Genomic DNA, 24876 nt, shown 5'->3' on the forward strand with positions numbered 1-24876 from the left:
GCGGAATTCAACTCGTCGCATGTTTAATGAGCAAGGTGGGCTGCATCTGGTGAGGGATTGTAATAAACTAGACTATCAGCACCTGCACGTTTCATCATTATGGAAAGTTTTCTATCACGCTTTTGCTCTCTCACACCCTCAGTAAAAATACACGTGCACTTTAGGTCATAGCAGCATGAATGTATGTGTGCAGCACACACACATACAAACACACAGTAACAAGGTGCAGCTAACGTGGAGTTGGAGAAAGTTCACATTCGAGTGTCAGCGCCCATTCTGTGGCTGACATCTCGACGGCTGCACGTGTGTGTGTGTCTAAAGTGTAGACATTTTGGCAGTATTTTGTGGCATTTAGTGGTTTCAGTTTAAGTTAATATTAGTCATTAGGGAATGATTGTAAGGCAATGAAATGTCTAAGATATATTAATGTGTATGTGTCTTGGTGTGTGTGTGTGTGTGTGTGTGTGTGTGTGTGTGTGTGTGTGTGTGTGTGTGTGTGTGTGTGTGTGTGTGTGTGTGTAATGGAGTCATTGACTCTCCTTCAGGCTAACTGGTTCCTCCATTTACTTCAGCAGTGACTTATTTTTATACTGGACGAAGTTTATTCTTGATTATTGTAAATTTGAACCATTCCTCTGTTCTTACACTTCAGCCATATGACATCAAGACCAACATTAGCAGGCAATAGAATATACGCCATTTATTGTCAGGCATTTCTTTCGTTAAGCATACATGTGGCTAACATTTGGAATCATACATTATAATACTCTTTTTACTGTTTCATCTGAGCTATATGTTTTACATTAAAGTTGTATTTATATCATAGTGAACATCATGGGATTCTAGTGTTGTTATAGCTGTGTTATCATTGTGTGGCAATGTAGTTTTATATACAAACTAATTTGAAAAATCTGCACTACATTACCAAAGTTGCTGATACGTAAAAGTTGTATAAACTATGAGAATATCACAACCTTTCATCTTTGTTTTCTTTTAGATCAAATTCAACTCTCTCCACAAATCTATGTTGGTCAAGCAATGTCCCCACTATGACAGTATCTGAGGGCAGAATCTGGTGCAGATTAAAGGTTGAGTTAAATACAGTAACCGAGAAGCTGACAGGAGACAAACCTCAAAATTGAGACATGGGATCAGTTTTAGCACAACAAAAAATAAAAAAAAATAAAAGCACTGACCACAAGAAATGACTATGAAATATAAGAAACATAAGCAGCATAATGTTTTTCACTCTGTGCTGCTGCTGGCAGATCAGATGGCTGGTTGCAGTCTACAGGATCCATTCACAGCTAATACTCCTGCCAGCAGAAGATGAATTAGCTCTCTTTCTCCTTCTCTTTCCCTCTCACAAGAAAACACAGATAACCAGACTTTCACAGTCTTTTATTTTCTAATGCTACTGCTATCTTACAAATCAGCACTATCTTTCTGTAATATAAAGCACCATTTTTTTGCACCTCTCCGTCAGATGGTTTTATTTTTCCTCTATGAGAATTCTTCTTCCTTATCATTTTTCATACAAAAGACCAATTTCTTTTTACTTCATAAACCACTGACATTGCTACATTATCTTTGTTATGTTGCACATATGACTCTGGTAATCGCACAAATTGAATAACTCTGTTGAATTTGATAGCAAAAAACATCGAGCTATCAACTTAATGTTATCTCTAATGAATAGAAATGTCCAAACAAAGCTAAATCAACAACAGAAACAGCAGAAACTGTTTTTGTCCAAAATTTTTACAAAAGTTCTGACTTTTTTAAACAAGACTATTTATAATTATAGAGTAAAGCAGGAACAAGTTTCTGTTTTCCATTTCTGCACTACACGCTACCTCGTCCCGAAAGTCGGTGGATTTTTTAAATATGTTTTTGGGTTAGATGCCTGAAATAAGCTCTGTGGTTAACACCCATCTACTCACCAGTCCACCTTTACAGCCTTGTTGTGTTTATACTTGTGCTCTTGCAAAATATTACTAACTCTCTAAGAGGAAAGGCTTTTGTAGAAGAGGTAAGCGCGCTAAATCAAATTACAAATTGAAAGCTTAGTGGTGGTGACACTGAAGTCATGCGACCATGGTGCAGTTTGTTTATAGCCTGACATTAGCTTTTTACTTCTGGGGATTGCATATAGGCTTCAAAAATCATAAAAGTAGAGTTCATTTGTGAAGATTATCTTTATGAACAAAACATGTAAGTATCATAAACTTTTGTCACAGAGCTTATTTTCTGCAATTATCCAAAAGCCAATGGAAAAATCCCCTTGGTTTTTTGTCAAGGGAACCACAGTGATGCTAACTTCCAGGCTAGCTCACAAAAGTACATCATCCCTGCAGCACTCTATATATAATTAGCACTGCTCTATATAATTATTATTATAAATTACTTGTTATATTATAATCACTTTTCAAAGCGGACTAACTTAACATCATAAGAAGATTAAAACTATAGCTTTTAAAATCAAAGTTTAAGGATCCCCATCTCAACAACAAAATATGGAAGAACGGGAAAGAAAAGTAGATTAAAAAAGAGAGAGGAACAGCAGGACGGTGAAAAGAAAACAAGGGAGGACCCAGATGAAGATGAAGAGGTTTGAATCAGCATATTCACTTTCTCTCACCTCTTGGTAACTTTGAAACACAAAATTAAGTAGTGTAATACAGTAATGGAACTGGAAAATTGGCACGCAGACAAACACAGAAACGCCTAAATTGTTGTGGCAGTTTTTAAACATGCTGTGTGAGATAATGTGGGGTGAAGTAGATGAGGCTATCAGCATTTCTGCTGACTCAGTTATCCCTTACCTGCACTTAACACTTTGGTTGTGAATGATTCCTTATCCATGCTTAAATGTGTAGGAGCGTGTGTGCGTACAGTGTGATTTTGTACGTGAATGGCTGCTTGTAGAGCCTGTATGATTTTTTTTCTGCATGTACACATACTTCATATCTGAGTATTAACATCTGTGCATACATGTATTTATGCATATGTACTTTCTCCATGTGAACAGTATGTGTGTTTTTTTCTTCTTTCCTGTATTTCCAGTATTTTAGCCATCAACATTAGAAAGCTGCTAAATAGCTGTTAAATACAAGATGACCACACATCGCAAATGTATTGTTATGTGGGGGAAAAAAGAGATATATAAACAGAAGTTTCATTGCAGCTGGAGACGTGGCCATTGTTTAATGACTAACTTGGCAACCGTCACATGTGGATTTTTTTAAGCAGTAGTCAGCAGAAGGTTAGGTCTACATCTCTGTCCCTGATATTTGTGTGAACAATGTGAGATGTAAACAAATGTGTTTTGAGCAAAAGGAAACATCTGCAGTGTCGACATAGAACTCAGAGGTAATGATGTGACTTTTGAAGTTTATGATATAGAGAATTTCTTTTCGAGACCATCACAATATGTTGCCAAGAAAAGCCGGCAATTTTTTTTTATTTCACCTGGTTTTAAAATGTAACCTGTGTCTTCATACACCATAATGTTCAGTTTGACTGTGTATTTACACCAGTACTTGTATATGTTTTCATGCTCTCCTTGGAAACAAAACCCACTTTGGTGTAGGATTTCTATCTGTGATCCTAATCCAGATAAACTGGACTAATTCTTAATCTATCATAACAAAGATGTGGGCCTGCAGTAAAATACAACCTGCTTACTACAAACCATTAAGAGCCTGAAAAGATGAACACCATGTAAATATCCCAAACTTCGAGAGATTAAGGCACACCAAAAATCCTCCAATCTAATTTCACTTGACTGTGTTAAGATTTTTGCATCCATCTGGATCAATCATGAAGTTGTTTTTCATCAGGACAACAAATTCAAGCAGTGTATTACATTGCCAGCCACATAACACCATCTCAGCTTCAGACATCCTAAATCTGTCCTTACAGTAGATGCATTTATTTGTAGTTGTTGCTTTTGTTTCTCCATTATTGTTTGTTCTTATTTCCAAGAAGCTATCAAAATGTATGGAAACAGCTTTGTAATAATTGTTTATAGATGAATTAATTAACAGTGATTTTTTAATTTCACTGTGAAATATTGTGGATTACTGTCAGATAGAAAGCTGCGAAAGCACTAGAGCAAATTTAACGAGTTTAATGATTACAGCACACATGTAACACTTCAAGTGCCCGCTAACATTTTTAATGTGAGGCATTTAATCATTTGGGAGGTACAAAAAAGCGCTCATACACCTCTGGAGTTTAATATGGCCCTGGGCAATATGTGAGTTATACTGAAGATAACTTTGACTTCTCCTCTCTATGTCTACATGTCTCTCTGTTGTTCTTTATATCTTTCTGCTTTATTTCTCTTTGTGCCTCAAACTCTCTGTCATATCTATGTCTTCATTTGCTTTTCTTTTCTCTTCCTTCACCTGTTTCTTTTTCTTGTGTTTCTCTGTTGTGTGTGTGTGTGTGTGTGTGTGTGTGTGTGTGTGTGTGTGTGTGTGTGTGTGTGTGTGTGTGTGTGTGTGCGCTGAGCAGTGACAGATCCCGCTGGGTATCCCTGCTTTCACACGAGTTGCCTTCATATGGTAATCCCTTTATAACGGACACACGCACACGCACACGCACACGGACACTCCTCTTATTCACTTGTCATCCTGTCTAAACAGAGAAGAACACTTCCTCTGGCCAGGCAGTCTTCTGCATCTGTTCCCTCTCTCAACATTGTCATGTTCTCCAACAGAAAAACAGAAAACAATTGAAAAGACAAAAGGCACTGAGAATGATGGACAGCTACTCCCTGACGTTTTGAGAATTGAGATAAAGACAGACAGAGAGTTGGTGGGCTGATGTTTGCTTGTTTTCAGCAGAAATCCACAGAGAGTCCCAGCAAAGAAACTATACAACAGCAGCTTTACAGCAAAAAAAAAAAACTAACTAACAAAAAAGAAAAAAGAAGGTCTATAAAGACTTTGTCTGGACTCCATTAGTTTTCAAGTTATGTTTCCATCCATTTGTCAAGCAAATGTTAACCAATCTTTTATGATGTAACAAAACAATACATGCAAATGCCCATTTCCATTATCCCTGCAGAAGTAAATACTGCTCGTGCACAGTGTAGCTAATTCAAAGAACATGTAAGTGAAGACAAAATCATTTATTATCATTCAGAAAGTTGTTATTGTTATTTTGTTTTGGCTAATATTGTTGACATTTCATGCCAAAGTGTTTTGCAATGTGAATTAGTCATTCTCTAGTCCCGTTGGGTCCAAACCAATGTCATTATTTATTCTGTAGAGGCATTTGCATCACTATTTATTCCATAATTTCTTTTTTCAAGAAAACACTTTCTCATCTCATGTGAGCAGAAAATTGTCTTTCACTGAGGGATTGTCATCAAAATTTGCCATTTCCATCCAGTCGGACCAATTTGATACAACATAATTTACATAAAAAATATTTGAATAGAATCCCAGTGATAGATAGAAAATATGAATGTCTTTGTCAGAGAATTGGTTAAAAGGACAAACTAATATCGTCTCTGGGGGTCTACTCTGAGGTCACTGGTGAATAGAAATAACAACAAGATCCCTGAAACTACCACGTAAGATAAATATGGCTAAAGTGACACCGAAACAAACATTTTTTTTTTCTAATTATGTTTTGGCCGTGTGATTGTAGATGGTCTTATTTTTATGGCCATTAAAACCTGGTATATGCGGTGTACATCTCAAAAATACTTTGAGGGGGATTTTACATTTTTGTGGCACTGAATTAAAGTTTGACAAAAGGGACACAGTGACCTTTAAGTAATCAATTGATAATTGATTTTATAATTAATTATTTATGGTATAAAATGTCAAAAACATGTGTCCACTATAACTTCCTTATGAGAGACAATAGAGGGGTCTTCAAGGGTGATGAAATGTACTAGTTAAGAAAAAAAATGGTGGAGACTGGGAGGGAGAGACAGAAGAGGGGGAAAAGCTATCATGAACTACACACACACACACACACACACACACACACACACACACACACACACACACACACACACACACACACACACACACACACACACACACACACACACACAAACAGACACACACTCACACCACAGCAGTGTTGACAGGTCAAGAGAAAAATTCTAGCTCAAGAGTCACTGGAAAACCACCCAACAGGCTCCACAACTTCAAAAACATCAAAATACAGTAGATCTTGCTTATTTTTTGTCTCTTTCCCAGCGGGTTTCTGGCAACCTTCCTGCTCCCTCTGTCCCCTCCTGCTCTGCAGAGTTTCAGTGCAGCAGATCTGAATATTTATCTGCAAAGCTACAACATAAAACTTGTAATGAGAGTTTGTCAGTGTGAACCTGATATTCAATGCAAACTGGTAAATGTAGTCACAGTGGGGCCAGAACCATTTCTGGGTTGGCTGATTTTCAAGTAAATGTAATTGGTGTTGAATTGTTTCTAGTATACTGTAAAGTATGAATACTTTGTACTGCTAATTTTTTTCTTTAAAATTACTTACATGTTTCAACCAGCAGCTCAAGACCTCTACCTATACTATAAGGATATGAAACAGAAGCCAGCAAATTAACACGTCAAGTCATTTTCAACACACATATATTCAAGACTAACCTTGTGGAAGCTGCCATGGAAGATCTTTTTGATTTCTGTTCCTTCAAAGGTAATAGTCTGGAAGTCTCCTTTGTAGTCATAGTTGAAGAATGTCAAGGTCTTTCGAGAGTCTGTCGGGGAGACAGAGGGTAGAAAAGGTTGATATTCACATCAAGTACAAATTGCCTTGTACACAGTAGTCTGCTCTACTGATTATCTGCACCAAATTAATTTTACTACTGAAAAATTACAAATTTCATAAGATGTCCTTTCAACTGATAAATTCAAAAGATTCAATTTCATTTCATTGTGATATAGGCATGAAATCCCTGTCATTTTTATTTTTATTTTGTCACCAAGCTCTGAATGCAACCATCAGAGGGTAAGAACATTATCCCATCCTCCAACATATGTGATATTATTGGCAATGAGAATTATGAGTTGGTAATATGTCAATGAAAACTAAGCACAGAGATAGAGAAGCCAATTTTTGCTGTTGATTCCCCAAAAAAACTTGGTGGAGGTGTATATGTTGTTTTATGGTTAATGTTCAAGTAAGCATGGCGGTACAACTTTTGTTACAATACTGTAAGCTTATTTCAAACCTCTGCATCAATTTAATGTATGTCCCATCATCCACATGTCCTTTCTTTTGTTTTAGCTAATGAAAAATTTCTCCATAAGTTAGGGATTCTTCTTACATGGGTGCTTTAGAACCTAAAATATGATTCAATTTTTTTCACCCCTTTTCGTGCTGCTTAAGCTGTGTCAGGGTCAACATGGAAAGCAGAGCAGCCAAAATGCAACTTCCTCCAGCTACACCTGGGGTTTCCAAGATCATCCCGGACAGCTGGTAATATAAGCTCTGCAGCATGTCAAGGGTCTGCCCTGGGTCTCCTCCAAGTCACTGTTGTCCAACACATCTCTAAATGTGGACGCCAGGGGTGAGTTCACCGAGTGTGCAGTGCTTCTGTGACGGTCAATCTAATGACACCATCATTATTATCATCCCATCTGCTTTGGCTTTAAAAAATTGGCTAGTTACACCTGAGGTGTAAGTATTCGTTTCTCTCCAGGCTCACTTCTAAAATCTGCTGAATTATGTACTCTCAGGGTTCATTTGCTAGAGTTTGGAGTGCAGGAACTGCAGTACAAATTTGCTGTTTGACTTTGTACTTGTCAAACTGTGATGTGTTATGATGCAGGTGAGACAAACCCCCCCCCCCCCAAAAGCGAGTGATTAAAACTCACTGTCCAGGATTACTCCCACCAATGGCTTGTTGTTTTTGTTGAGGATTTCCCACAATGCAAAGGGCTCCTCTGGGGTCTCCGGAAGTAGGCGGAGCATCATTGAAATTGTGTAGTCAGAGGGTAAACCTTCAGGGTGAAGGTACCTGGTACACACATGAAAGAACAGGCAAACACGGACACACACACAGAGATAGCAAGCTTAGCTGTGCCCTACAGATATATATCTACTAGGTGTATTTTTCAAAGTGCCATTGTCTCTTTTCAGCTGATGTGAACGCTTTTAGAGTTCTTTGATTGCCTCAGACTGTCTTTGAGCGCCAGCCACTTTTTGATCAGTAAGTGTAGCCTTTTTTTAAATGCAGTTGCCTCCAAGCAATTTGGGTTCAAATCATCTTGGCTTCAACTTTTCACAGCACTCATCAATATCAATCTTCACAAACAGAGCAATAACAGAACAGGAGGTTATATAAAGGAAGTTGATATAAACCAAGAAAAAGCTCCTCAATTCACAACATCATGGAAGGAAAGACATTATGGGAGCACAATTGAAAGCACTGAATGTTCCTGTTAAGTTTGCAGGGGTTTTATATTTGAATATTTCCCTATGGTATAATGCTAAGTAAACCTGAATGCTTCGAACCTGCATTTGTCTCTGAGAATGTTTTAAAATCATTTATTTCCAGCTTCTGTAAATGCTGTAATGCCTATTGATTATATGTGGTCATGGTCAAAATCAGCAATTTGAAACCCACTTGAAATGTACAAGGGGAACTTTTAATGAAACTGGAAGACATGACCTTAACACCCTTAATCTTTTTCAGCACTTGGGCATTGCCTAATCAAACAAAATTATATAATAACTTCTACAAGTTTTTTGGGTTGGTTTCTCTGTTGCTCTGGTCAGCTGGGACAGGCTGAATTATCGATACTGATAATTGTGTATTACACTAGAAAGAATAGAGAGTCTGATCCCTAAGAAACTAAAGGGCATTAAATGTGTGATGGTGATATGTGCAGTAATGTTAATTAGTGAACGTATCCATGTATTTTTGCTTTTTGTATTTACTATAGATCCTATCCGTTGTTGGTGAAATGTCACAAAAATGTTTTAAATGTGACACTGGAGATGCAGTTTTTACAGGTTGCTTTTGTTTTGGAAAAAACATGCTACGATTCAACTATGCTGGCCGGAAAAGGAATAGTCTGAAATTGCAAATTTGCTTTCTGTATAAATTGTCAATAGGAATTACAGGAATTAGTGGAAATTGCATTACTGTGATTAATTGTCTTATTCATTTTGCATTTTGAGTCTGGCTACCCCATATCGAAATACAGTCATACTTCAGTATCATTCTAATAGGGAAAATATTTAAATCCAGGCACAAGGCACAAATTCTACCACCTTCAAGATCACTATCTGTCGTCTTTGACACAGGGGACATGCACTGTTTGTGGAACATGCAAGATATCATAACAACATAGTCCAGGTGATATGAGCGTACTAAAAGATGGTCCATACAAAGATAAAGGGAAAATTCTTTGACATGTTAGCCTTCATCTTAGTTCCCCAGTAGTTCGCCAGCAGCCAGAAAGTCAAGTAATTTTCTTTGGCAGGACTGTTGAATAGTTCTGTGGTCCTGGCGTGACCACTGACAGTGACCACGCCCCATGTCCAAGAGAAGAAGATGTAGTCACTTAGCAAGCAAACACTGATGGATAAACAGCATAGTAGGATCAAAACAACTCTATGGAACACAGAGGAAACTTAAGGTTCAATAGTAGTGAGCTGGATCTAACAGCATTTACTTGCATTTACATTTAATTACAAAACACACCTTTTCACTTTTTGCAACTTTTTACTTGCCTCTAGTTCTGGTTGTCTTTGTGATTGTTTTAGTAAATGCATGTGATGATGATTGTTTTTTGTGACAATGAACCATCCTATGTATTACCTTCTGTATTTGTAATTTGTTCACAGGTGTCTCTTGCAAAATAGACCTTGATTTCATTGACACAACAAATAAAACTGTCACTGAACTAACTGTAACCTCCAGCTCTGTCTGCTATCACTCATTTTGTATGCCTATATAGTCATTCACACAATAAAGGTTGATCTGTGTATTTATGCTTATGACTTTTTTCATAAAATAGTGATTTGAGAAATTGTGTCAGTCTAATACAAGAGCGGTTATGATGTTCAATTTTCTTCAAACTGTTTTAAAAAGCCGTTCACTCATTTTTGCAGCTGTATTTTGGTGCTGTACTGAAGTATTTCTAATATTTTGTCCATTTCACTGGTAGACATGGCCAGATGATGGTTATGATGCACAATTTAATTGTCTATCAACTAAAACAGAAGTGTGTTTTCCCATTTCTCCATCTTACTTTGGACGTGGCATTACTCACTTGGTGGGCTGTGACACCAGGGCATCGCGGTGTAATCTGTAACAGGGGAAACTGTTGAATGACCCCGGCTCCAGAGAAACTCCAGGTATGATGCTGTACTCCTTCTCTACCAGGCCAAACTTCTCCATCATACGGAAACCTGCAAGAGACAAATCATAATTATCTTTACCTCCATCGTCATTATGTTTCTGCCATCATCATCATTAGTTCTCTATCCAGGGGTTTGATACAGGAGATGGACTTGTGAGACTGTTATACTGTCTACTTTTCCTATAATTTGCAACTCTTACCTGCCATTGTGTTACCACTCATCAAAACAGATGGACAAGCTTAAAGAAAAAGAGAAAAGGGTCTGTTAGTTCATCCATGATATAACAAGAGTCCTTTCTCAATCTTCTGTCTTCATCTTTCACTCTGTCTGAATCTCTATCTAACTTTTCGTAACTCTTTTGCATCCTGGTCTCTTACCCCCTCTCCGTTTTAAACATAAGGTGATTTTACTCACTGGCAGTGGCAGCCTCACAGACAAAGGTAATGAGTTGTTCCTCTATTTTCTTCACAGCATCCAAATCGTCCACAAAAAAGACGTGTCTATCGCTGGGCTTGCTGGCAATATTCACCAGCTCTCCGTAGTCCGCGTCCGCAAAGCCAATGGCAAAGATGATATAGCCTGAGAACAGAATTAAACAAGAGGATTCATCACCAGTTTAAAGTCAATGGAAAGGATAAAATAGCCTAGCCAAGTTATGGGTTTCAAACCGATGGTTGAAGAGTCTGTGGGCCTATAACAGTAAAATTTGACATACAGTTCATCCAAGAACTGGCAGGTTGAATGAGGTTCTCTCTTCCATCTTGCCTGTACTGTACCAACACAAACAACTTACCTTATCAGTATCAACAAATCACATTCTGCAAATCCAGAGTCAATAAATTATGATAACCAGATTTTTCCAGGATTTTAACAATTTTATTTCTGTGTTTGGTCTATAAAATACTAACCCTCCATCTGCATCTCCTTGGACACTTTGTTGACATCATCTTGCGAACGCCCGTCAGTCAGGACAACCAGGACCCTAGGAATGCCCCTTCTGGCTCCAGCCTCTGGAGTGAAAATGGTTTCTTTCACATGTTTGATGGCCCGACCTGATGGAGGACAAAAAGAAAACACTCGACTTAGAACAACCGATCCAATGGGAGCTATTTTTGCATGTTTAGCCAATAAATCCATTTACACTGACATGGTTTAGATGTGTTTTTCTTCTACCTTGCAAGTCCTTGGCTTCCATTTATATCTGTAAAACTGTAAAATTAACTTGCAGAGACTTGAATAAGACAATTAATCACAGTAAACACTATATCTGCTTTTTTGTCAAAATTGTGTTACATTAGGTGTTTTTCCCTCAGTGCCCCTAAATTTACACCTGTATTGGCTGATTGACGTCAGCCTTTTCCAGTATATTACACAATCACTGGCTAATTCACAGCTGTGTGGCTACTAACGTCCAGTTACATTATAGCAGGTGTATAGCAAGGATATAAAACCAGGCAGTCATCACTGTTATGCTCATGCCAATGCCATTCTGTGATGCAGCTCCCTTGTCGATTTAATCAAGTTTAAATTTTCAAATCTTGGCAGACCAAACCTATTGGAAGCATGAATTAACAATCTCAAAAATGTCCTCTGCCCCACCTGTCATGTGGAGGTGAATACCTGAGACCTTTGCTACAATTTTAATGTACTTACTAATTAAAAACATGTATTATTTATTCTTGCACTGACATTAGTAAAAGTAATTATTAAGAGCATAATTACTACATGACAGTGCGTGAAATCTCCTGAAACCAGATTTTGGTCGGGTGCCCACAAGCATTTCAAATATGTACGAAACAGACGATGTCCTATGTATTTCAATTAGATCTAAACCTGGAAAGATAAGAAAAACTAAGATTCAAATGTCACAATCCAATCTGTAAAAAAAAAAAAAAAAAAAAAAGAAATAAGATGAACTTTTCACAGTGTGCAGGTCACTTGCTAATGGACTTAATCAGTCAATAAAATCTGTCCGGAGAGCTTTAAAAGGTTTCAAGTCCCACCCACAACAAGCAACCAAGATGGTGTCAATGCCCATTTATCAGTGGATTTAATTATGCCTTATGTTTATCATTGTGTTTCAAACCCTTCAAGTTTTGTAAAATAAAATTCAAAACAGTGAGTATACTGGCAAGGTAAAATCAACTCTGCAGAAAAGCAATATGCTCAATTATGCTGTATTTTTATTATATTTTTATTGATGTATTTGCCTTCAGTGAGCTCTTTTGCTGCAGACAAGTGAAGTTAACCTGACCTCTGAACAGAGCAAGGATGGTCATATTTTATTTGTTTGTGTGTGTAATAACAGTCTCCTAGAGTATAGTAATTTTGTGCATGCAAACCAATAAGGACAGTCTCCTGGTCGTCACACAGTGACACAGTCACACAGGTGGGTAATTTCTATTTAATGCCAATATTTGCATGCTGTCCATCCTGATTTGCATTAATGGTTCATATAGCTCATCTACACCTGACCTTTTCATAACTACACGGACAATCACTGCCATTAATCCACTCAACTCCTTTTGTCCTTTTACACTTTCTCCTCTCACCCTTCTTGTGTTTTCGAGAGTGTTCCGTAGTTATTAAGAGAGGAGTATCAGGGAACTTTGTATTAAAAACAAACCATATGAAGCAGTAAATGATAGTAAGCAGTAAGTTGTCTAACCGCTTATTGTGTATGAGAGAGCGTGTGGCGTTAACAGCTCTATGTGTATGGTGTCTCTGTCTCCCAATTTCTAACCAAACCAAAACCCTAAGACCACATCTTTGCCTCCCCCTCCTCCTGTTTTTTTTTCACTGAGCTGTCGGTGATGACAGATGATAGAGTGCTTGGCCTGTAAAGTGTTGTGTTGTCAGATATCTGCCAGTGATGCATCTGTTTCTACACTGTCCCCTGATCACGCTGGGCGAGACTGGAATTGCAGCAGCTAGCCAGGCATGAAGTGAGACACAGGACAGAGCAGAGGAGATGGGAGATGACAAAAAGGATTAGCAGGAGGAGGGGTTGATCGGTTTGTAGAGGTAGGTGAAGAAGAGCAGGTAAGAGGACAAAAAGAGAGTTGGGGAACAAGTGAAAAAGAGGGAAAACGAAGAGGAAAGAAGAGATTGGTCAAGCTCGAAAGAAAAGAGCATGTATAAAACCAGGGTGAGAAAAAATTAAAACAGAACAAATATGTCATTGGGTTGAAAAGCCTGTCATCAATCAGCGATCCATCACTTTGCCTGTGTGAAATAATCCATGTCAATTTGGATTTGGCCTCCTGTGTGGCAACGGGTTACCAGTTTTCTTGCTGTCACTGAAGAAGGAAAACAATATGAGAATATAAAAATAGTTGAAATCATCTTTCCTGTTTTAGCATCCAAAGCCTTGGTGCAATATAATGAAGTAGGGTAATTTTTCTCCCTGTTCTTTTGTGGGTGAAATCTGTATGAGAAGAGACTGTAATATTCTTTCTGTGTGATTGAGACCAGAGTGCTTTAAAATTCTCTAATCTTTGTAAAGTAACTGTAGGTTCCTAAGAATTAAAAAAAGAATTGATTTGAATACATTTTGGATCATTTTGGATACAGATTTTAAATGAGTTTTTTAGAGTCATTGCCACTCATTCATGAGCCATTCATACATTCATTCTTGAACTCACAAAAGACTCATAAACCTTGAAAAGTGAGTGACGGTCTCGCACAACTGCATTACTACAGTTAAAGCAGGAAGAGGTCAGTCTGGATGCATGCTCAAATCATAGAAAAATCATAGAAATAAAATCACATACCAGTGTTTCCCATTAATTACCTGAACCGAAAATACAGTTCTCATTACAACATAAAAGATTTCTAATGTAGCTTTTTGCGCTTTTCTTCATTGTAGTGCTGTGTGTAGCGCATTGATTCCCTCAGCTCCTCTTTGCCCTCCTCTCTATTTTAACACAATGACCACAGACTCGTCTGTCATAGTGGCCATCAGGAGCCCCAGGAGAAATCCCGCCACATCGGTGGGCCGGTGGACCATCCAAAAGTCCATAAAGTTTTTACTGTCCCTGTCTGTCTCTTTACCGGTCATCTGTGTGCCGGTCATTTGGGGTGCGCAGAGCCTGCTGCGTGCGTGTGCTGGGACTGAGCTCACTGGGTCATCAATCATATCGCTCATTTTGGCCCCTCAGAATGGCTGGCTCTTTTATACATCTTGTATGGGTGTATACAGGGGTTTTTGGTTTGTGGGGGAATATTATCCGCACTCTTGCAGAACAGGAGTACAATTACCAATGGAACCTGCTGTACATCTTCAAAATGACTCCCACCTTTCTGTTGCAGAAAAAAACACGCAAAGTCTGGGTATCAGGCCTGATCGCAGCTAAGAAGACTGTAGTCCAGCATTGGAAACCTCCTCATGATATTTCAAGTACTCACTGGCTTTGGAGCTTTTGGGGTGGCCAGGTTAAACATTCAAAATGTAATCAGCAACCTGTTGTATTGAATGTAATTTGTTGCAATAAAAAACTGGACATTTGCCCTTAAGCAGATAGTGAAACACAGTTCCTCTATATGTATGTTCTGTACAGTCAAGCAGTGTCAGGCATTAACATAAAAATCAATCTCAAAAGACACACACACACTTATATATATACACTGCAGTATATATACAGGGATAAAGACTATTACAGCAGCAGCTGCATTGAATCAATCCTTCAGCAGTCAGAGGTTCACTAATACCTTAATGAATAAATGCATAGTGAAAAGCCAAATCGCAGAATCAGCGTCAGCACCCTGAATCCTCAACATGCCCTTCCCTCACACTCTTAGGAGAGGGTATTGACAAAGGAAAAAACTGACTGTAGTCTTAAACAGGGCGGCATCATTTACATACTGTTTGTAAAATGGGTATAGAGAAGAGGCTTATGAGTAGAAGTTGGCTCCAAAGGTGAATAAGTAGCTGTACCTTCTCCCTCAGCAACAACCTCTGCCGCAAGAAACTCCTGTTGTCACAGTAGCAGCTCTGTGGCTAACTGTCTGAGATGGTGGGGTTAGTTGGAAACTTCCAGATGTGGAATGAAGCAGGTTGTAACCTACTATCTTATTTACACTACAATCTCAAAGAACAGAAGAGAAAAAAAATCCTCTTTGGAGCTGCTTCCAGCTTTGTAACTTTATTGTGAATTAATGTTTAGTTTTGAGTACATTTTTAAAATCTGATTTTGATGTGTTTGCTTGACCCGGGGGTTATCGGACAGAGGATTTAAAATGAGCTAACAACTTACAGTAAAAACATGAAAATGCACTGAAGCCGTGGGGTTTCTTGTTGGCTTCTACCCAGATATATCTGCCAGAGCCTAAGGGTTAAAGAGGTAGAAAGCTACAGCCTTTTTTTGAGGGTTTTGGTGGATTTGGACAAAGTGAGGGGCCCTGATAGGGTATCTGAGGAGGATTTGAGGTTTAAGACTTAAAAAATTGAATAGTTTAGGGTTTGGCGAGTGAAAAAGACTTTAGGTTTATAATGCAAGCCCCAACCCTGAAAGCCAGGGAGACCAGTAATCTACCTCTCAATGGACCAGAAGACTATGATGTAAGCAAGGAGGTTAGGCAAAGTCTCTAGAAGTATAAAGCTCAGTTAGTGTTTGCCTGTATAGTTAAAACACTGTTGCATTATATTTTAGCACCATATTAGCGCGCAGAAACAGAGATGAAGGGAAAATATCAAAACTAAAGCATAAAAAAGCCTAATTAAAAAAAACAGGGAAATAATTTTCACTTTGTCTGAAACTATGGCAATGAAGTTTTGTTTAATTAATCGTGTAAAATAAAGAAACTATCTTATATTAAAAAATAATCTACAAATAGATGCTGTGTGGGCTTCAATGGTGGAATAAGGACAGCCTGAAGAATAGGCATTATGTTTGAGCTATTGAAGAAGATTAATTCTATATGCATGCATGTGTGCATGTGTGGGTGAGAGACAAACAGATCTGCTATCTGTTTGAGGGAGACAGAGAAACCGTGAGCTAGTGAGCAGCAGTCTAACCTTGTGAGAGCTAGCTGCCTCCTCTCTCTCTTTGTGTAGGGAAGATGATATTTCAGACAGACAGACACACACACACACACACACACACACACACACACACACACACACACACACACACACACACACACACACACACACACACACACACACACACACATCACAGACACACACCCCTGCCAGCTAAAACACCTCCTGTTTCCTCCTGTTAAACTATAAAATAGTACAGTAGATGTAGGTGTATAACCAATATGGGAGAAATGGACAGAAAAAGACAAAAGAGAAAATTTAGAAAGAAGAGGGTGTTGAAGAGGAAGAGAGAGTACTGGAACAGAGGGAGAGAAGGAAGTTGAGGATATGAGAAATTAGAAGATGAAAAATAGGAGACAAACAAGAGAGGGAAAATGATGGAAAGCAAGACGAAGAGAGAAGAAAGGAAGCTTTAAAGGACTGTCACCAAAGCGAGGGTGGAGAGGACAGTAGGGGGTTGGCAAGAGAGTAGAGGAGATGAAGGAGACGATGGAGGAAAAAGAGGAGTAAGAAGGGGGAGGAAGGGTTAATTGGAGGGATGATAGTGCGATCAGCACTAGAGTTGATAGGAAAGCTCAAGGACACAATTACTCTGAGCAGACACTGAGCCATGACCCAGACTTCAGGAGAGTTAAAGTGCTCTGAACAACCACCATTACATGTAAATCCACATTAATGCATCAAGGTTACTGACATTCACCTTTTATGTACTAGCACGGCTGGACACTTTCACATGAATTTTACAAATGATTCACAACCCAAAGTGCTTGTTATACATCCTGACCATGAATTAAAAAATGTCATTTCTGCAATATGTGATAGTTTCAACAAAAGTCCTAAAGCACGGGAAAAGTGTCATTTTCATAGAGATATCCCAAATTTCATGCATTCTTCACGTTTGCTCATCAAGACCGGTTCTGGTAAATTGAGCTTGGGTTTTGACTGCCTCACACAATCTTCCCCAGTAAATGGAGTCTGCCCAGTTGTCATGGAGACCTAGATGTTAAAATTCTGGACAAATGGTTGAAAGCTCTGGATCAGCTACTAATGGACCTTGTGCTGAGATTGTTTGTACGGACTGCACTTATATTTTTCTAGTCTTATCGACCACTCAGAGCGCTTTATACTACATGCCACATTCACCCATTCACATACACATTCATACAGCGCTTTTCTATTCATACACACACACTCACACACCCGGGGGGCAATTTGGGGTTCAGTATCTCGCCCAAGGACACTTGGTTGAACCACCGACCCTCCAGTTAATGGTTGACCCCATCTACCTCCTGAGCCACAGTCGCCAAAAAACAATCGTTTTGTATGCTGCTGATTCCAAGGACAAGAATGGACTTTCAGTCTCAACTTTTAAGCCAGCATGGATGAGAAAGAAATCCTTAAAGTGCCCTGAAAATTGGTTATTTTAACATTTACATCTTCCATGACAAATAGGCAAACTATCAAACTGACATCTGAATTTACCTCTTTACTGCATGAACTATTAATACATTAATCCCACTATTACACTGTTCTGACCTGTCTTGGTGTTTCCTCCTTTGTATCTGATCCTCTGAATAGCTTCCAGCAGCGCTTCCTTGTTGCCATGGGAACTCAACTGGAATTCTGTCCGAGCATCGTCGCTGAACTGAGCAATGGCCACCTGGAGAGAGACGGAGACAGACAGAGAGATGGGTGAAATAAGTTCACATGTCAAATCAAATTATACAAAGTTAAATTCCCGCTTGTTTGAACCATTTTGTTTTTTTAAACTTGCTCTAAAGGGACAGTTTAAATTCAGTCATCATGTGCTCACACTCATGTGACAAGGCCACTGCAGTGTCGTTCTATATTTGAATGCCCAGGTTTGCTTCATCTTCTTCCAAAACAAAAAAACAAGAAGCCAAATTACTCCAAGCAGCTCATGCAGCATTATCTATGTGTTATGAAGCCAAATTACTGTGCTCTGGATCCAACAATCTATTACTTTCCCTCATTATCACCTGCAATTTCAGTATTTATTCTTAACAGCAACAACAGTATCAAACAGATGCTACCTTTGTTCGCTGAAGGAAATACTATAATTATACAAATTGAGTGTGCCCCACAAAGCCCCACAAAGTGACTACCGTATAGATGGGAGAGTCAAATGGGAATATTGAAGCCTTATTTTTTGTAAGTCTCTAGGTAAAAATGCAAAAAATATATATATATGTTCAAACTCCCAAATCAGAGCTATAATCAATGTAATTGCCTTACTCTAAGAGGGGCGAACAACTATCATTACCTCCAGACTGCTAATGGTGCTGTTGTTGGCTCAGGGCAGCCTACATTTACCAGCCAGCTCTCTCTTTACTGTCCAGCCAACTCTCTCACATTACAGCCAGTGTTTTGCTCTTGGTAGCCTACTGCCAGAGGGTTATCAGGGCACAGTGAGGGTAGCAAATGGCTTAACAGCAGACATTACGCAAATGAAAGAAAAGGGTTTAGCAAGCACCTCTACAGTGTGAAAAATGAACCAGCTGCGCTCTGTTGACGTAGTTGGGGGCCACGCGGGCAGGAAGCACAAAGAAATTAGTTCACCATGACAATGGCAAGCTACTTCCCCAGGTTAGAGCCTGGCATTACATATCGGTGAACCTGATACATGAGAAATATTCTGAGGCAGAGGAGACGGTAATAGTCAATGTGGTAATGTGATTTAGCGTTACTTAAGTTCTTGAAGTATTGCTCATGGTGGATTTTACTCTAAGAATTAAGCTGATAGTGTCTTAGTCAGTACTGGAATCATTTGATGTTTATCTCAGCTTTTACTGCACCTAGACTTAATTTATTAAGACAACCATTCCTGCCAGAGAAGTAATGTTTTCTGGCACAAAACACAGTGGCAGCAAATGAGTGAAGTTGATCAAATACTGCTCAGCAACAAAAAGACCTGCCAGAGAGTAATGATTGACTCACTAGGGGTTTGAAGTTCCTTCTCACTTTCCTAAACTTTTCCATAGATACAAGGCTGTGGTCGTGCTGATTTCTCAGGAGACAGACCAAGAAAACTGGGTGAAATTTTGTTCCAAAGTATCCTCCCAGTAGCATTAATGCCAAAAGTAGCAGCCTTCTTCAAATAATAAATAAGCTAAACGCACATGGATCAAAAGAGTAAACTCAGAGTGTTCAAGATTCATTATTTGGGCAAATTTACAACAAATGCCCATCATCCGGCATCTGCTATACACTGAATTTCCCACGAGCATGCATTTTTCAGAAGGAAATGGTTATCACAAAGAGAATAAATTAGAAAGAGAGCGAAAAACAATTAAAAGCCTTAGGCACATTTATATTTCTGTTGGTTGACTTATGGTACTGTATGTACAGTAATTTTCACTAGACACAGACATTTAGACTAGACACAAAAACCACTAGCGGTCATAAATGTGAATACCAGCACTAGAGGGAGACTCATTGTAGCAGTGCAAGGTGGTCAAGACTGCATTCTAACATTCTAACAACTCCAAAATCTGTCCCCATGTAATGATGCATATGGGTAAAGGGAGCTAAGAATAAGTAAAACGTCACCATTGTGTATTTATTCTTGATTTTTTCCTCTCTACAGTAAAGTGACATAGGTGTGGTCACATGACTGACCTGGGTGCCATCTGGTCCAATCAGATCCAGCGACCCCATGGTGCTGTAGAGGAAACGTGTGATCTTCATGAAGTTGTCGTCTCCGATGGACCAGGACCCGTCGACCAGGAAAGCCAGGTCAGCCTTGGCCTCCTTGCACACTAGACGGATAAACAGATGGACATACAACCAAGACAGATGTAAAGATTTAGCCAGCACATCATTTTATCTCTGCATTTAAAACGTAATTTCATTCAGAATGAAGGTCAGCGGAGGACAAAGCATAAGCTGAATGTTAACTGGCTGTCTAATATATTCAGACTGAGTAAATATGCAAAGTATGAAGCTCTGCAAATATACATCCTGTGGAACAGGGTAAATATGCAAGGACTGGGTCTCCAGATTAATCTGCACACTGTAGAATTTATAAGATTAAAGGAATAGTGCACACTCTCTAACTCAGAGTTTCAAACTTTGATATTTGTGACCACAAAAATGTTCTATATCCAATGTGTTTGTGTATTTTTTTTCTTCTTTTGTAAGATGCTCATTCATATTCCTAGTCCAGCAGTGACTTTTCTTTCTGCTTTTATTCATCTCATGTTTCTAAATGATTCCCCGTGGTCTTATCTTTTGCGGTTGTTTTGTGGTTTTAACAGGTTTTTAAACTCAAAGTCTTCACTAAATTAATGACCTTGTCAGCCTCCATAAATTCCCAGGAAAAACCTGAACTGTAAGTACACTGTTTATGAGGAAAAATGGTTGTAATTCTAAATACAATAAATTACAGGGGAGGGGAGGAGAGGAGGAAATTCTAAAAACTAGAATTACTGCCATGCGGTTGTATGCCTTTGCCAACCAGTCAAGCAGCAGTTTATGTCCATCTCTGTCCGGACTCGTATATGTGAAGACTTTGAAAGAATGTAATAAAAGGTATTCAGTGTATTTTGTCATAATTAGCGTATGAATTCTTGACTTATGGCCAAAAACTTGTTTTTGAGGTAACAGTGACCTTGACCTTTGACCTCCAGTCACCCTTGAGTCCAAGTGAACGTTTGTGTCAAATTTGAAGAAATTCCTGTTAAAGCGTTCCTGAGATATTGCATTCACAAGAATGGGACGGACGGACAGACAACGGGAAAACATAGTGCCTTCGGCCACGGATGTCATGGGTGTGGAGGCATAATTAAATAATACAAAAATCTACTCTACTGGTGTTACTCTTTTTGAATGCTTTAATCATATATTTTTATAGAGCTTCCTAAGGGTTAAAATTAAATGTCAGCTGGAGAATGTTTTGATTAAAAGGTTTTATGTGGCTGATTCTGATAAAAGCTGTGATAGTTCACAGTTGCAGTTTAGCTGTACATAAACATAATTTCTAGGAGAAGACAATGCTTGAACATTCTCACCACTTTCTATAATTTTCTCTATCTCTGCTTTTATACTGCATGTCTTTTTGTCACATCTTTCTTTCCGTTGCTACCGCTGTGTCTTTCTCCCCATTTGTGTCTGCCAGCTCCCCTTTGCTTTCTGTCTACAGCCCTATCTCTGTCTGTTTTTCTCATCCTGCCCATCACTTTGTTTCATTCCCCCCCTCTTGTTTTTTGTTGCTGTCTGTCTCTCTCTCACTTACAGACAAACAAACTCCTTGTCTTCTCTTTCCTCTATCTTCGCAGTTCTATCCTGAGTAAAGGTTGCCTGTCAACACGGACGGAGGCATCGGTCTGACAAAGGTCAGAAACTCGGACAGAAATGCTTACAGACGGGCTCAGCAGGTGTGTCGGTTCATGTCTGAGGAGTTTGTCAGCCTTTAACCTGAGCCCGTCAGACAGGAACAGAGGAGGAGGATCGTCTGGGTAGGAGGTGGAGAGTCTGACTATGAAATTGTGCCGCTTTGTTTCTTATCTTTCTAAACTCGTCAAGGCATTTGGAAGAAATCCTCCACAGTGAGAATATTTGGCCCATCTTATCTCATGAGTCATTTAATGTTGCAGCTTCTATTGCAGTTAGTCAAGGTTTAAAGTACATTGAAGGGTAATCCTTAGACATTAAGCTGCTATGATCAAAGTTTGGATTTACTTATGTAGTTTGTCAGTGACAGAACATTTGTAAGGAAAATTAATTTTACATGCAGTGTTGCCTCATGGGTAAAGACAATTAGAAACAGTGCATACTGTAGTTATGAGGCTCATGTCATGTAGCTGTAAATCGCAGGTGCACCCTGTATGTTGGAGCCAGTGTTCCCTGTTTGCAGCTGGTAGTTGGACTGAGTAGTCGGATATTTTGGGGCTAAACGGAGACTGTACTGAAGCTGAAGCTAGATGGGAGTCGGCTCAGCTCTGCTAAGCGTGAGGTAATAAGCTAATAAACCAGGATTAGAATAGTATTTCTTTATTTTGGTATCGGCTGCAGCCCACAGTCGTTGTGGAATACAGTAAATGTCTCGCTGACTTCCTATGAGACACTTAAATGTTTTTTGATTTTTCCTTTTTACTTACCTTAAAGTTACACTCCTTGATTTTATTATAGTGCCCCCAAATTTCCCCCCAAATTTCCTTCCAGGTCACTAATGATGTTTTGAAACTAAACACAGTTCACGGTTGTGTAAAGAGCACAGAGTGACATAATTAAGGTATGATTAAGGTAAATTTTTAGATTACTTATTCTTTTGCTTTTTCAAAATCATGCCAAAGCAACAGTGCTACTGCTGGCAAGTGTGGTGTTAACCAGTTTTAAATTTAAAACGACAATCTCGAAGATATTCATTTAAATAAACGTCTGTTAAGTCACTATCTATCCCCAAATAAAGGTGATCAAGCCTATGGCCCACTGATGAAAGTACTGCTATGTTTATATATTTGCAGTATTATGAACTGGGTGCCTGTGGCGAGACTCCTGAAAAAGAAGGAGTATTAAGTTACCTGTAATGCAAACCGAACATTTCCTACAACTGGAGGTTCACATTAAAAGCATTTAACTGGCGAAACACGAGTTGACTTTTATTATGAAGTAGTTACAAGAAATGAAATGTGTTCGTCAGTGAGCTTAGCACTTAACTGCTATTGTTCATCAAAAACACGTCTACAAAACAACACAAACGGCCATTTCCTTCATTTTTGGACAGCAGATCCATTTCAAATATTGGAAGGAGTAATGCAACAAAAAGCAACAGCCACAGTGAGCTCCTAGATGATGAGCTGCAGGCCACAGTTTGCACACCTCCACCTCCTCAGCCTGGTAACTAACTCCTGTCACTGTGCCCTGCTGTTCGCAGACTCATGCTGTGTGCAGAATAAAATCAGATCACGGTTGCTCACAGAATGACGGAAAAAGAACAATTATTACCTGACTTCTCTATTAAATAGTATAAAAATAATAGTCTGTGTTCTGCTCCCAGAATTATGTGTCCTGTAGTATTAAATTGCATTTGCTGTTACCACCTGTAACCACAGGTTTCTCCAAATCAATCAGGACTGAAATCTGCAAGATTGCCACTTTGAGAGGAAAAATACTACTCTGTATATTTGGGTTACATCTTCCTATGTAGCAATGCCTCAATCAGATTTTTGTTGCTCTCAATCCTAATTCATATAATTTGATGGCAAGTATCTGCCAATACAGACCCTGATCCAATTTTACACACCAATTTAGTGCATCAAAGTTTGTAAATGCAGTCCAATTTAGGCAAGAAATATATTACCAGATAAACTGACCATTGAACAACTCTGCATCACAATTTTACACTAGGAATATCATAACTGCCTATCATATTTATATACAGTGGACGCACGTAGAACGGGTGCCAAATATACCACTCAAAAGAGTAATAAATTAAATCACAACTCTACTCAAAAATCGCACCTCCCTGGTCATTTTGAAAGAAGCTGTTATTACCTCCTCGTAAAACGCTGAAATTTCAAATATTGCATATATCTGTTGCTACAAGTTGTGTATAATTGCTATTAATGGCATTTTTTTTTTTAAATTTTAACCTAATATGCATTACAACACTGATAAACTAGGTCTCAGATGACTACAGTTATCACAAAAAAGTAATCAGAGTACTGTAAAGTTTACCTCCAACACTAGAAAAGAATATGAATGAGTGTGTTTTTGTGTTTGGCATCTTGCTCACCTTCCTTAGCAGGCGGGATGGTCGGAGGGGGCTCTGTGGTGGGTGGTTCAGTCGGAGTCTGAGTGGGCGCTGGCACTGGACACACAGACAAACAAACATACGCAGAAACAAGACAAGGTCATTGATCATGATGGCAGTGACAAGTGGCACCATCATTAGGTTTATCTGCCAACCACACACACAGACACACACACACACGCACACACACGCACACACGCACACACACACACACACACACACACACACACACACACACACACACACACACACACACACACACACACACGGTCAATAAGCTGGCAACATGAGAGACAGCAGTAGGCTGTCTCTATTAAGCTGAAAGTTTCCTAATCCTCTTCCTACATCCAGCAGCTGACCTGGGGATCTTAACAGTGAAAGGATTTCTATACCAATCTGTAGATCTATACCAACCTATAGATGAATGAGCGATCCAGCAGTTGTGTTTGTTCCGTATATTTCCCTCAATGAGTTTTTCCATCACAGGAGTCAAACTTTATCATTCTATTTTCTTTCTATACATCCCTCCTCCCTTCCTCCCATAACTTGGGCACAGCAAAGGTGCCATTTTAGTCAGTATAGTATCTGTCTGACCAGAGGCTGTTTTTGAGAGTCAAAACAGCCCCAGGTCAAGGTAAGTCTCAGTGCCAAGCCAATTACTTTGCAAAAAGCAGTAGGTCCTATCAAACCAGATTACAGCATGTAC

General features: G+C 39.0%; 1 protein-coding gene across 3 annotated transcripts in view; it reads right to left on the reverse strand.

The window, feature by feature from the left end:
- Positions 1-24876, reverse strand: part of col14a1a (collagen, type XIV, alpha 1a) — a 131654-nt gene that overhangs the window by 39910 nt on the left and 66868 nt on the right. For all 3 annotated transcript variants that reach the window (XM_040116900.1, XM_040116901.1, XM_040116902.1), the window contains exons 25-33: positions 24153-24227; positions 20036-20175; positions 17933-18056; positions 11262-11405; positions 10768-10932; positions 10553-10591; positions 10263-10401; positions 7857-7999; positions 6627-6736 (exon numbers count right to left, since the gene is read on the reverse strand). In XM_040116900.1, the coding sequence (XP_039972834.1) occupies positions 6627-6736; positions 7857-7999; positions 10263-10401; positions 10553-10591; positions 10768-10932; positions 11262-11405; positions 17933-18056; positions 20036-20175; positions 24153-24227 (1079 nt within the window). The remainder of the gene's footprint in view (positions 1-6626; positions 6737-7856; positions 8000-10262; positions 10402-10552; positions 10592-10767; positions 10933-11261; positions 11406-17932; positions 18057-20035; positions 20176-24152; positions 24228-24876) is intronic.

Source organism: Xiphias gladius, chromosome 22 (genome assembly GCF_016859285.1).
Source record: "Xiphias gladius isolate SHS-SW01 ecotype Sanya breed wild chromosome 22, ASM1685928v1, whole genome shotgun sequence".
NCBI classification, from domain to species: domain Eukaryota; kingdom Metazoa; phylum Chordata; class Actinopteri; order Istiophoriformes; family Xiphiidae; genus Xiphias; species Xiphias gladius.